The sequence below is a fragment of the Quercus robur genome, chromosome 2 (genome assembly GCF_932294415.1).
Source record: "Quercus robur chromosome 2, dhQueRobu3.1, whole genome shotgun sequence".
Lineage (NCBI taxonomy): Eukaryota > Viridiplantae > Streptophyta > Magnoliopsida > Fagales > Fagaceae > Quercus > Quercus robur.
Genome location: NC_065535.1, coordinates 8,895,191 through 8,909,911, shown reverse-complemented (window position 1 = coordinate 8,909,911; position 14,721 = coordinate 8,895,191). Strand labels below are relative to the sequence as shown.

Genomic DNA, 14,721 nt, shown 5'->3' with positions numbered 1-14,721 from the left:
TTTTGAAGACTTGGTTTTGCTTTTTAGAACTTGAGTCTTATAGACTTGAGATCTATGTGGCTAAATTGCTCCGCAGTAGCAGTAAAACTCGAGTTTGAAAGTCTCGATTTTTATCATTGATCTCAAGTTTTTAAAACTCAAAATGCTAGTTTCCAAAATTTTTCCGACCGTATGTTAACTTATTATAATTTTTCCTCTCACAGTGCTAAACTGCAAAATCCCTCTGGTTCACTGCACATGATCCCGGCCCATGTTTCAATCACAACCACACATCAGACTCAACGGCCCAGCCCGGCCCAAAGTCCAAAACAAGCCGGTAAATTTGGCGGTTCGATACGAATCCTAACCCTAAAAATTGCGCCAATCCTAAAAAATTTCAAAACTTTTTGCCGCCTAAAAGTAAAAACCCAATATAGTCACGACCTGTAATACTATTTTCATTTCTAAAAAATTAGAATTAGAATTAGAATTTCACAAATTAGATTATAGATCTGACAAAAAACCCTAGTTGTTCTCCATTGATTTCATCACAGAGAGATATGGAGAGCGACGATGATTTTCAGCTACTCCCACAATCGGAAGAGATTTCTCCTTCGGAAAGAAAGCTGAAGCGCTTGAAGAAAGCAATTAGGGTTTCCACCGAGCCTTCCTCGCCTTTGTTGGATTTCCCTAAATCTGAAGCCCAAGATTCGGAGGAGTTGAAGGAATTGTCGCCGTCGGGGGCGGGATCTGAATCGGAATCGGAGGAGGGTTTTGATGGAGGAAATGAATTGGATTTTGGTTTGGGTGGCGAAGAAGAAGAAAAAGAAGAAGAAAATGGTTTGGGGGTTAAGACTAAGAGGGTTTTGGAGTTTGACTCTGTGGGTGACGATTTCGTCGCAAAACGCGACGATCCGAGCGAAGAGATGGGAGATGGGGCTGAGGATCTGAGAATTGAGGAGCCAGTGAAGAAACGACGTAGTTCTGATGAGCTTGATGAAAATGTAGACAACAAGAAGACGAAGAAGAAAAAAAAGAAGAATGTTGATGAGAGTGTTGTTGATCTTGATGCCACCACCAAAAAAATGACTAAAAAGGTATTTCTTTCCCTCTCTCTCTTTTGGGTTTTGTTTTTGTTTTTGTTGTAATTAATAGTGGCTGCTATTTTTACAGGAAAGAAGGGACAATCTTAAGCAACTTCGTGCTGAGTCTCAGAGACTCTTACGAGGTATAAAGTTATGTTTAAGACCCTTTATTTTGTTGAACTTGTTTGTATAGTTTGATTTAGTGGATTTAATTAGTTTTACCATTTTGTCTTTGTTGTTAGAAACTAGAGATGCATCATTTAAACCCGTACTGCTTGTTCAGAAGCCGATATCTTCAGTTTTGGAGAAGATTCGCAAACGAAAGCTGGAGATTGCAAAAAAGTGGGTAGTTTACTTTGGGTTTATATTTATGTACATATTGGTCAATGTATTTATGCTTGTTTTGTGTGTGGCAGATCTGTTGCTATAAACAGTATGTCTTTTCTTGATGATGATGATGATGGCGATGATGGTTTTGTAAGGGAGGTGGTAGTGGATTGTAATTCAGGTAGTCCTATTGATGAAAATAGGGGAAATGGAGTGGTAAAAGTGGCTAGTGAAGAAACGATTGAATTTCCTGTTAACATGAAGAGCAATTTAGATGAGCTATGTATGGATGAACCAAGTGATATTAAAGATCACTCCAGCCGTAAAAGTATACTTTCCCAAATGGTGAGTTATAAGGCACGACAAATTCTTGATGAATTTAACTGTTGTAAAATGAAAAAAGTGTAGGCACACTAATTTAATACCATAAAGGATTGCGCATACATGGTTTTACATATGTCAGAACTCTTTTTTACCTCAACAAGTTAAACATTTGATGTATCCATGAATTTGATTTAGCCATTTAGGGTAATTCCTATTTCAGTGTGTATGTACTCACTGTGTGCAACAATCACTACCTTTGGTTTATTAGGTTTTTGTTGGATTGAATGTTTTGTCCCAAAATCACTTGTATATACGCTTTAATAGCTAGTACGTATATGGAGAATTGTTGGAAGTTTGTAAATGATGTTTCCCTATATTTATATTGAGCAATGTGTTTTTTTTTTTTTTGTTGAGAAGAGCAATGTGTTTGTTGATGACTTGATGTGAATATGTGATCTGGCAAGAAGGCAAGCAATGTTAAGTTGAATGGCAACATCTCAGAAGCTTGAAATATACAATTATAATTGCACAACATTTTGGTCATCACTTTAAACCCTCTAAGTGTGACACGTAAATTAGGTCTTTTGTTATTGTAGTGATCATTAGAGTTGGTGCTTCTCAGAAGTTAGGCTCTTTTTTTTTTTTTTTCCTGGTTGCAACTTTTAGAATGTAATTTTGATAGCACTGATGGTGAAAAGGGTTTCATATTGCTGCTGATCCCAAATCCTAATTAGTTGTGATAAAGGCTTGGCTGAGTTGAGTTTTAGTAGCATAGTCTGTAGACTTGTGCAAGAGGGGTGTTTGCTGCTTTATTTTGGGATGGACTAGCCATATGTTGTAATGCCTCTACGTTGCAGGATGTGGATGAGGAATCCAAACAAGAATTTCGAGCTCCAATTGGTGATACCCAGGTACTTCTTCCCCCCCTCTGCCCCCAAAAAAAACTGAATTGTTTGGAAGTTATTCTTACCCTATTGGTGTGTTGTATAAAAAATTAGGGCTGTGTTCTGATTCAAAACAAGTAACTCTAAGGATGATCAGTCTATTTGTATGCTGTAGGAGCTGTTTTCTGATTCCCAAACAAGTGACTCTATGGATGAGCTACCTAGCAAGACACCCAGCAGTCCCTTGGAAGAAGTTATGGCTCCATCCATTCTTGCAATGAATTTAAAGCTTGATTCTGCTCCTCCTGATGATGTGTAAGTGTTTGTAGAATTTCTTTCTTTTACAGTTCTACACAGCAAAATCATTTACTGTTTTGTGACCTTATTTTCATTACACCTCAAGTTCCCTTGTTAGGATATCACTCACAGGGAATAGATTGCTCTCTGTTTCTGTATTGTATGGTTTTACTTATTTATGTTTGTCTATGACAACCGGTTCCTTTTCTCACCATCTGAATAATCATTTATCAATTAAAATGGTATTTTTTTGTGTGTGAATATTTTATATATATATATATATATATATTTATTTATTTCGTGTGTGTGTGAATTGTGATCCATACTATAGTTGGCTATTATAAACTTGAGGCATACCTTACTGGACTCTACATTATCTCCACAGTCTAGGTGTTCTAAAATGTAAAGTTGATTATTGCTTCTCTTTTGTAGTTCTTCTGACGAAGAGGGCAATGACAAGGAGAACATTGCTCCCCATCCACATGGATTAACTGATTTATCTTCATTTCATGATCCTGTTAAAGCATTTGTTGATGATGAAGCAGAGGAAGAAGATGACAGTGATAATGACATGCTTCGATTCCAAGATAATGAAGAAGATGAGGACAATGAGGATTTAGAAGAACTTAAGGATATGATAGCAACTGGATATGAAGAAAAGCCAGTTGATAATGAGAAGCGTAATCAACTTCATCAGAAGTGGCTTGAACAACAGGATGCGGCTGGAACAGAAAATCTTTTGCAGAAATTTAATTGTGGTTCAAAATTGAAAGAAACAACTTTGCTTGAAGAGGAAGAAGATGAGGAAGGTGATGAATACAAAGAAGATTTTGGCGATGAAGCTGCAGAAGATTCTAACCCAACAAATGTTGCCCGGATGAATTTAAAAAAAGCAAAGCAAATGATTCCTCAAATGTTTACGGATAAGGATGATGTATATTTATCATCTGATGATGAGGAAACAGAAAAGAGGCTAGCTAAGCAGTGCCTATTTGAGAAATCTGTGAGTTCTTAGCAGTTTATTTATTATTATCTTCAGAAATATGATTTATTTTCTAATGCTTTATCAGAATTTTCTGCTATCTTGTCTAATAATGGATCTGGTCTGTATTAGATATATCAATTATGCTATTTGTTCTGAGTATTGTACAATTCACAGAAGGTTATGATATGAAACAGGAGCCAGCTATGTTTTTGTCACCGGCAGAGGATGAGAGTTCCAGAGAAGTTTTTGGTCTTATAAAGAAGTTGAATATTGTCCCTGACTCTAAGAAGAAAGCCAAAACACCTTGTATGGTCTTTAGTATATTAGTTCTATATTTTACTCATCAAAGAAAAAGAAAAGTTCTGCATTATATTTCAGCCACCAGTCTTCTGTGTTTATTTTGTTATGCTTCTTATCTTATTGTTATTGCTATTTTTATTTTATGCAGCCCTTTTTAAAATGCCACCTGTTGGAGGAAAGAGTAACATACTGTCCAAGGTAAACCAGTTTGCACTTGGGATTTTGAATGTAGATTGCAGTATTGTTAGCTATGCTATTTTAATTGATTATCAGTTTCTGTAACAAAAAGAGTATCCAAACTTAAACCAGTGTGCTGAAGTGAAATATCAAAGAACACATTTTTTGTTTTAGATCTCATACCAAAGGTATGCCAGATAGTCTGCATGTTCTATTTCCATGATGGTGATAGCTGGTTCCTGTCTCCTTTCCCTTTTCTAACTTCTAACATGCATATTCGTGAACATTTTTTGCACACTGGGAATCCAGTTCTCATTTTCTGCTTCCAACTTTATTTTTAATAAATTCTGTGCACATACACATATTGATGGGAGATACCAGTTATAAAGAACATTTTGAATTAACTATAACTACGGCATTGGTTATTCTTGCAGTCTTCTTTCCTTGGTAGGGGGTCAAATCATTCCTTGCCCTCATCCCAAAAGAAAGCATCAGGCAAAGTTCGTTCTTTTATTTTTGGTCGAGATGACAGCAATAGCAGGAGTTCAATCTCAATGTCTGGTCTAGATGACAGCAACAGCAGGAGTTTAATCTCAATGTCAGAGGGTTCTTCTGATGCGGTAAGCTCAAACAGGGAGCAAGGCTGAAGTATATACAAATTTTCTTGCTTGCTTCATTTTTGATATATTTTTACTTGCTGCACTTAGTCAGCAATCTGTTTTACCATAAGGTGATTAAAGGGAGGAGGTGGGGGGGGGGGGGGGGGGGGGGAATTATTATTGGAGATGCAATGAGAATATTGAGGTTTTATAATTTCTGGGTTGGTTGCAATTGATTAGGGACTATCAGAATGCACCTCTATTGATAGCATTTCAACCGTGAAGTTTTAGTTTACCATCACAGCATTCATTCCAGTTGCTCCTGTGGCATTTTCTTAATGATAGAATGCTAAATATATCTTTCTCAATTTATCAATTTTATTTGAACATGCAGATTCAGAGAGAGAATCAACCAAAAAGGCCTGCTTCAGCCAAGTTCAGTAACTCACAAACTAAAGCTAGTACCCAGAACACAAGATCTGTAGCTGAAATGAAGTCAGGTACTTCACTGTTTGAGATATTAAGGCGATCTTCCCTGCAATCTGAGCAGTGCACTCGAGATAGTATGGTTGTGCAAACTGAATCCGTATTTGCTGCATTTAAATTGTCAAAGAAGCCAATAAAGACAGAAGGAAAAGCTTGATGTGTATATATAAGAATGCCTTGTTATTGTTTGACTCAATGTTTTTTGAGAAGTTCATTTGTTTATCATATATTCTTTACATCTATTTGAGCCCATTTCAGAAGCCCTGGTTACCTTATATTTAGCTCTGAGTTTGGGTCATATCAGATTGCCTTTAATGGGAATCTTGATGGGGATCTGCTGTGAGCCTGTGAAAGTAATGCTGTTCCTGTATATATTGGTTGCATGCTTGCAATGCATTCCCTCTTTCTGGTTCAAATCAATAGACTACTGGGAATGTTATTTCCTGGAAATGAATTTGTGCCTCGAGTTTGGGAGTACTTAACACCTGTATAATACTATAATCTATACGAGTAATGTTGATGTTCCAACGTCAGTTCACTGATTGGCAAGCAAATGATCAGTCGGTTACTGAAGAATTGTCCCTTTGGTGACATCAACGGCCATGATCTTTGTCATATCATTCAACGGCAAATAAACTTATCATGCCTTTAACTCAATTTCAGTTATAAAATTTGAGAATAATATCTTGGCTAATATATATATATATATATAAAGTTTCAACTTTTGATTATTGCTCTTATCATCAAATTAAGAAAGGTTAATTGATTTTTAGTATATGTGAGATTGAATTTTAGATTTATTATTTGATGATAAAAGACTTTATTAGTAGGTTTTAATTAGCTCAACTGATTAAAATTATCATTGAATAAGAGATTTAAAGTTCGATTTTTATCTACACTAAAAATCAATTGGTATGATGATAAAATCTTTTTTACACCAAAATCATTAAGGCTTCATTTGGGAGTTCATAAGGGAATGAAATAGAATGAAATGAAATAATCATAAGAGAATAGAAAATAATGGAATGGAATGTATTAAGCAAGGGAAAATAATGAAATTTTTTTACACCAAAATCATTAAGGGTACATTTGTTACACTAAACGTGGATTACAACAGGAATAGTAATCTTTATTATCAAGAATAAAATGTGTTGTAATTGAATAACCAAACCTATTCATTAGTTTGATTGCAAGTTGTAACATTAGAATAAAACTTATGATTTATTTTAGGAAATACCTCATTTATATAATTATATTTCCTATAAAATAATATATTTTAAATTTTAGAGAGATGAGTTATTTTTTTATGATTTTTTATTTCCATAATTGTTAGGTGAATATGAAAAATTTATTTATTTGGAAATGTGTTAATGTTAGAAATTATTATATCTACTAAGAAATAGCTATTACAACCCTTTTAGAGAGGAATAACTATTCTTCATTTTAAAGAATAGCTATTCATAAGGAATAACTATTCCTTATAATAAAAATATAACCAAGCTATTGAATAACTAAACCATAGGAATAACTATTACATTACGGTGCTTATTACAATCTACTAAACGTGCCTTAAGGCTTTGTTTGGGAGTTCATAAGGGAATAAAATAGAATAATCATAAGAGAATAAAAAAGAATGGAATGAAATGTATTAAGCAAGGGAAAAGAATGAAATTAAATGAAATTAAATAACCTTGATTAGATATTTTAAAATAAATGAATAAAATAAATAGAATGTAAGTAATTTTGTTTGGAAGTAACATAAAGAGAATGAAATAGATTCATTTTATGACAATATTACTATTAGATCTTTATTTTAAAATAAATCGTTTAATATATAAAAGTATTTTGAGAATTTTAGTAAAAAAGTCATTAAATTTAATTCAATAAGTAAAAATTTTCTTAAAATTTATTTTTATTTTTATTTTTATTTTTTAATAAAAAGACTGTACAATTTGAGTCCACTAAAACTCTCTTTTGATAAGATGACAGGGGCTAGGAATTATCGATGACAAATCTTTATATTTACATAAAACCCGGAAAAAGAAAAAATTTCAAACGCATTGCCAATGTCTCGAAAGGTGTTAGTCACAAGCTATCTCAAGAAGCCACCAGAGATCGAACCAATAAGATTTCAAAATTTAACCTTTTTTTCAACCTTTATCCTTTTTGACTTTGAAATTTTTTGAGGTGTGTTACGGTGGGGAGGGAAACACTGGAACAGTGTACGACCTAGTTTTTGGACAGAACATTGTTTTCCCTCGTGATGAGAAGCGGAAAAGTATCTAACTGGCCAGAGCTCTCTTTGTCTCTCACTAAAAGAGGAAATAATCTATACGTGTCACACTCTCATAGGTCCCTAATAAACTATTAAGTACGCTCACCGGACTGAATCATTCCCTACAATTGCACCTAAAAATGGGTTCAGACTTCAGACTTCAGACATCTTCATAGTCTTTCTCAGACAAAGGTCAAAACTGAAAGCTCAAAAATCCTTAACACAAAACAGTGAAACACAGCTTACCTTTCTAAATCAGAAGATCCCCAAATTGAGATTCCTCAAAAATCAGTCACGGGATTTTAAATCTTAGTTGTCCAAAACCCTCTTAGATCCAAACACCCAAAATATAATATAAGATCCATCCGAAATCCACGCGTGTGCTATAATGGCCAAACGCTGAATCTAGTCACCTAAAAACCCAAGTCCAAGGCTTCTACAAATGGCGAATAGTCCACACAGAGGCAAGTTTTTCTTACTCTATTTGCTTTTCATTTTCACTTCTGTTTCACTATTGGTAAGCTCTAGCTCTAGCTCTCTCTCAATCCAACACGAGCACGAACATGATTCTTGTGCTGCACCCAGCACAGAACTTACTAGTAAATTCAATGAGCAACAAGTTTTATTGCACCAGCTTGAGGATTTAGTGAGAAACCTTAGTGAAATAGTTACTAAATTAGAATCAAAATTGTCGGAGTCTCCGAAGGTGGCATATACGGATAAGAGGCACAATCTAGATAATGAAAAGGCTAAAAGGGGTAAAAGGGTAGGTAAGGATTTAGAGGAAGACGAATTGGGAGGTGAAAATCGAGAGGGAGAGGGAGAGAAAGCGAGGGCGGTTTCTGTAACCAAGTTTAGCCCATTTTGGTCTGAGAGGTTTCAGTTTGTGTCGGCTGTGAAATTGGACTCGGATGCTACTTGTATTCATGTGTTGCCGTTTCGGGATTTCGAGGGGCTTAGTAAGTATGTTGCAGTTGGGGATGAGAGAGGGAGGGTTTATGTGTTCTTGAGAAATGGGGATGTTTTGGTCGAGTTTTATACGAGGTCAGATTCGCCTATTACAGCCATGCTTTCGTACATGTCAGTTTATAAGAATGAGAGTGTTGTGGTGACGGGGCATAAGAATGGTGTGATCTTGATGCATCGGATTTGGGAGGTGTCGAATGGAGATGAACTGAGTTCACTTTTCATGGAAAATGGGGGCAAGATCGTGTCAACTGAAAATGGGGAAGATGGGCTTCCGATCAACATCTTGGAAGTGCATCATGTTGGGAGGATGAGGTATATTTTGTCTGTGGATGGTAGTGGAAGGATTAGGGTTTTAACAGAAAATGGAACTGTTTTTGGTTCAACCATGCCAGCAAGCAAGCCACTTGCGTTCTTAAAGCAACGACTTTTGTTTTTGACAGAGAGTGGTGCAGGGTCGTTGGATTTGAGGAGCATGAAAGTTAAGGAGTCTGAGTGTGAAGGCTTGAACCATTCTCTTGCACGGTATTATGTTTTTGATGCCACTGAAAGGTCAAAAGCATATGGCTTTACCTCAGAAGGTGATTTGATTCATGTGTTGCTCTTGGGGGATATAATGAACTTCAAATGCAGGGTTAGATCCAAGAGAAAAATGGACATTGATGAGCCTCTTGCATTTCAGGCAATTAGGGGGTTTTTGCTTATTGTTAGTGAGGAGAGGGTCTTTGTGTATAATGTTTCATCTCATCATTATGTTAGGGTTGGTGCACCTCGGCTTCTTTTTTCTGCTGGTCTGGATGATATCAGATCATCTTTTCTAAGTAATCAAGCAGTGGATGTGGATGCTGAGAGAAGAACAGTGATACCCTTAGTAGCCAGTGATCGTGAAAAGCTTGTTGTTCTCGGCCTCGGAAGTGGGTACGTGGGAATGTATCGTTCTAACCTTCCAATATTTAAAGGGGAGTTTAATACAATTGTATGGACCAGCCCTGTGTTATTCTTCATACTTTTTCTATTTGGGGCTTGGCAATTTTTTGCTAAGAAAAAGGAAGCACTGACTTCATGGGGGCCAGATGATCCTTTTAGCTCCACATCAGCCACGACTGGAGCTCCATTAGGAACTGGTTCTGGGGACAGATCTTTTGTAGACTCTTCTTCTAGAGGTTCTGATATGATGGATCTTAGAAGTAGTGGTCTAAGAGGTCCATCGAGAAGGTATGTTTCTCCCACTCGTTATCCTGGTGGAGCGACTAATTCCTTTAGACCGTCTTCTGCAGATCATAACTCTCGACCAGCTTCTGTTGACCCAAATTTCAGAGCAACTTCAGAGTTAAAATTCAGGGGTTCAGCTTTAGAATCTTCTGGTTTTCCAAAAAGAAGGGAGAGTCTGTTTGTAAGCAATCAAGTTGTAGATGATAACAATTGACTTCTTGAATCAATTGCATGAACTTTTGCTTCAGAAGTCTCAGAGTTCCTTCAGATTTTTTCCTTAGGACCGTTCATTTTGGCATCTGCAGGGGCTGTTCAAACTGGCAATATCTGTAACTTGCAACTTTGTAACTTCTTGTAGCTCAAGGAAATAATGAAAAAAAGTTTTAGCATTTTTTTTATAAAAAAATTCCTTTATTTTGTTTGTTGTAGAAAGATGGAAACAGAACGTGTATAATACAAATATAGAAGCAAATAAGATTCTCCTTTAGGGATTCATCAAATTGCAATGGTTTGTGTTGTTTTCGTTTGCTGAAAACCTGAGATGTAAAAGGTCAATCATTTATCTCGAAAAGCAACGGGCGATTCTTTTGCAACCTTCATCATTATTTTTTTGTTTTGTTTTTGGGTGGCTTATTATTGTTAGGTGGCTAAATAGCATGAAGTAAACCAATTTTAACACAATTTTTTGGTCGAGCCCCAAATGGTGATGCAGCTGCCTACTGGTGAAGTCTGGGCTCAAATGGTGGCTTACTGATGTGTTCTGGATTCTAAGATGGGTCTTGGATTTTTTTTTTTTTTTTTATCATTTGCAAAAGACCTGGTCTTCCTGTAATTGGAAATGCATTAACGTTGAGTGTCTTTGTGATACATGTAACCCAGTGCTAGAAAATAGGGAATATCATGTTTGACAAGTTTTACTGATATATGTTGTGGGTGATAGTTTTTCATGTATGGCAAGAATTCTGACTACCACCCTGTTTAAGACTTTTTCCAAATGCGGGGAGCCTTGCAAACGGAGATTATCCAAGGAACTACACTGGCTTTGAATGAAAAATGCTAAGACTACAACGAATCATACAAATTTTGTCACAACTTGTCACATGGTTAGTTATGAGTGGTGGAAATGTGAATCTTATGGAACAACTACTTTTCTTTACTACTCACAATTTACCATATGATAAGTTGTGGCAAACATTGTGTAATTTTTTGAGATCCTAGTATCGTTGGCTTGTGTTAGTACTTGACACTAGGAAGTCAGAATTCTGGCCAACTAATCTCCAAAATGAGTTTTGCCAGGAAAATAGCATTTGCATTTCTATGCTTGGTTGTGGAATAAAGGCCCAACACCCAAGGGTAATTTGTCTTCCCCGCGGTAGCCCCCAATAGAAAAATCTTGTTAATTTTGTCAATCACATTACAAACACGAGCGAATAAGAGATAACTTGCCTTCATCATGCATGTGATAAGCCGGTATAGCAGAAGTTAGACACATTCTACAGAATAAGGATAACCTCTCGGCTAGAGACACTGTTAGCTTCCCAACCAGCCTAAAGTTGAACCTTATATATCACACAAAACAAAAAAACAAAACCTCTCGTCTCTTATTCTCAGTCCCCGAAGCCCTTCAATTGTAATTCTCTCAATGGAGGCTACTATTAACAAGAAACATTGTAACCGATCTTAATGATTACTTTTTATCATCAAACTAATTAATTGATGTAGACGGAATTGAACCTCAAATATTTTATTCGACTATAAAATATTTTACAATTTGTAGTTATTGGATATTATGTTTATTTTCTACTGTTAGTAAGATAATATAGTATAATATTAAAATGATATTAATTAGGCAATTATGCCTCTATTTCACTATTATTTTTGAAGCACCAGTTAACGCAATGAAAGCTATTAGATATTTTCATCTATTTTGAGAACATAAAATGATTGATCGATGCTTGTTTTTGTGATGGATATTGGAGTAATATTCAATTATTAAAAAGGTGGTATGAATGTATGATCCTTGTTTAAAAAAAACGACAATGAAACTTGATTTATTTTGGTTTTCTTGCTGCATTCTTTCTTCCTTTGAATTAATCCCAATTACTATTCCAATTTATGTAACACAAGTTCTCCATGATTTTTTTTCCCTCTACCACATTTTTATAATTGAACTGCGGCAAGAAGCTACGAAATACCCTTAGTTTTTTTCTTTTTTTGAAAGCAAGAAATAGTCAAATACCCATACTTTGGGTCAATAGTCTTTTATGTGTTTAGGTGGATGACCGATTAAATTAAGTTATTGAGTTATAATTGTCCTCTATGTAATGACTTTAACTCTCAAATCTCAATTGATTAATTTACATCAACCATGAGGGAACTTAGTGTACAAGCATGACAGAAATTCAAACATGTATTTATTAATATCATGGAGTTCTCCTTACGGTTACAGGTGTACATCAATGGAGTCGGTAAAGTTTGTGCAGCATAACTATCATTTTTTGAAAAGTCTACTATCCCATAATTTTTGCACAACTTTTTGCCACAACTGTGATGTGGTAGAGTATAATTGGTAAAGAGAAAAGGTGGGTCTATGTGTAAGTGATAGTTAATCACTCACAATTTGCCACATCAGAGTTATGGTAAAAAAGTTATTGAATAATTTGTAGTCCTAGAACTACTCATCATTTCTTATTTTGTTATTTTCTCAATTATTCAAGTTGTTTTATCATGTCAGTAATCTTAAATTAAATGAGTATATGAACTTAATAATAATCTTCTCAAAAAAAAAAAAAAAAAAAAAAACTTAATAATAAGATATACATGCTTTATCAACAAGTAGGAGATATATTTTTACAAGTACATCATCTTTTCAATCAATAATAATAATAAAAAAAGTACATCATCTTTTTGTGAACTATAGTCTCTCTATATATATAAAATGTTTTAGAAAGTTAGTTATTGTCTTTTTCACCGTAAAAAATACTCTTAATTTAATTAACTTATCATTATTCCGTAGGGTTAAAATAGTAAATCAACAAAAAATTAAAAATATTCCTATAAAAGAAAAACTATCCCAAATCCTCTGTATATATTAAGAGGATTCAGAAAGTTAGTTATTGTTTTTTTTCCTGTAAAAAATACTCCTAAATTAATTAACCAACAACTTAAAAATGGGGTTAAAATAGTAAGTTGGTAAAAGAAAGTGAGTTATTGTTTTTTTTACTGTCAAAATACCCCTACCTAAAACTTAAAAATGGGATTAAAATAGTAAATTGACAAAAATAATAAATTCTTACTTCTACGTTGAAATGTCTTTCTGCTTCTAATATACACCTATTTTTACATTTTTTTTTTTTTTTGAGAAACCAGACTAGAAAGTCTGGGAATTTATTCAAAACATGAAAATTCAGTGAACATCCCTTACAACAAAAGCATCCCTTAAAACCAAAGGACTAATATGAGGTGGAGAATCCTCCAACCAAACCTAAAGACTTGTCATTGTGCTAGCTTTTTTGGCTAGTGCATCAGCAACTGAATTACATACTTGGGGAACATGATGAAAATCTATCAGTTGGAAACCCGAAGCTTGAGCAAAAATGTCCTCCAATATATTTCCATAGCGGGTTTGATCGCCATTGGCCATGGTAAGCGCGTTGATGATTACCGCTGAGTCTCCTTCAATCACTACCCGAGTCAAGCCAATTTTTGTAGCAAACTTCACTGCTTGGCGACACGCTAGAGCTTCCGCTATTGCAACAGATTGAGGCATCGGAATTGGTAGTGAGAGAGCACCAATAACCTCCCCAGCACAATCACGAACAATAACTCCAATGCCAGCTGAGTTGGTGGATCCGAATGTGGCTGCATCAAAGTTCACTTTATAGGAATTATTTTCAGGTGGTCTCCATTGCTGCAAAATGATTGGGTCATGGATAGCTGGTGGCTCGGACTGAGTGGCAAGGAAATCTTGGAGAAGGTACCAGCCATACTACAAATCTTGGTGAGTGGATGAATAGGTCGACCAAAGTGTTTAGCGTTACGCCTATTCCACAGCAGCCATGCTATGATTGAGAAAAGTTCCAGCCTAAAGTCGCCCTAAGAGTGCAAGAACCTGGAGAAGAGGTCACTGAATGACACGGGCTGCCCAGCTACATCTTGGTGAAACCACTCCATTGAATGCCACACACAAGCAATTTCTTTGCAAAACCAAAGGGCATGTAGTGTGTCCTCAGTTCTATCCTAGCAGCCTTCACAAATTTCTGATGTGACAATATGGCGGTGGTGGAGCTTCGCCAAGGTGGGCAGAGCATTGTTACACGCCTTCCAAATGAAATGCTTGACTTTGTTTGGGGTCCGGAGTTGCCAAATTCTCTTCCAGAATTGTCTCTAAGCTTCAGGATTTGAAGGACCTGCACTAAGAGCTAATTCACATGATATAATCAGTTTGTAGGCACTACTAGTAGTGAACATACCCGAAGGAGTACAAGCCCAAATGAGTCGGTCTGGAGGGAGCCTTTCACTCAATGGAATGCCAAGAATTTCTGAGGCTTCTTGGGGCAGAAATAGCTGCTGCACAACTTCAGATTTCCATGTTGCTTTGTCTTGGTCTATGAGTTCACTCACCTTAGTATCAGGAGACATCAGAGGGATTGGGGAAGCAACAGACCTGCTCAATTGTTAGGGCAGCCATTTGTCCTGTTTTATGCGGATTGATTCCCCATTGCCAATGCGCCATCCCATTCCTTTTCGAATCACGTCTCTTGTGCTAAGGATGCTCTTCCATGCATAGGACCCAACCTTTGAGTCTTCTGCCTCTAGGATCGAA

The 14,721-nt window shown here is 35.8% G+C and overlaps 2 protein-coding genes across 3 annotated transcripts; both read left to right on the top strand.

Annotated features, from left to right (window-relative positions):
• The first annotated feature begins 444 nt into the window (after window positions 1–444).
• LOC126712208 (uncharacterized) lies at window positions 445–5,909 on the top strand. 2 transcript variants are annotated; one of them, XM_050411445.1, is made up of 12 exons: window positions 445–1,076; window positions 1,153–1,207; window positions 1,307–1,406; window positions 1,481–1,736; window positions 2,573–2,626; window positions 2,775–2,914; window positions 3,329–3,899; window positions 4,076–4,187; window positions 4,330–4,379; window positions 4,793–4,919; window positions 4,962–4,978; window positions 5,352–5,909. In XM_050411445.1, the coding sequence occupies exons 1-12, from the start codon at window positions 540–542 to the stop codon at window positions 5,598–5,600; spliced, it is 2,268 nt and encodes a 755-aa protein (XP_050267402.1). In that variant the 5' UTR covers window positions 445–539; the 3' UTR covers window positions 5,601–5,909. The 2 variants fall into 2 exon arrangements, with proteins under 2 accessions (XP_050267402.1, XP_050267401.1); XM_050411444.1 differs by having other exon boundaries at window positions 4,793–4,978.
• A 1,942-nt stretch (window positions 5,910–7,851) lies between these two features.
• On the top strand, window positions 7,852–10,396 carry LOC126712207 (uncharacterized membrane protein At1g75140). Its single transcript, XM_050411443.1, has one exon. It carries the CDS (start codon window positions 8,161–8,163, stop codon window positions 10,108–10,110), a length of 1,950 nt encoding a protein of 649 aa, XP_050267400.1. The 5' UTR covers window positions 7,852–8,160; the 3' UTR covers window positions 10,111–10,396.
• Window positions 10,397–14,721: the final 4,325 nt, after the last annotated feature.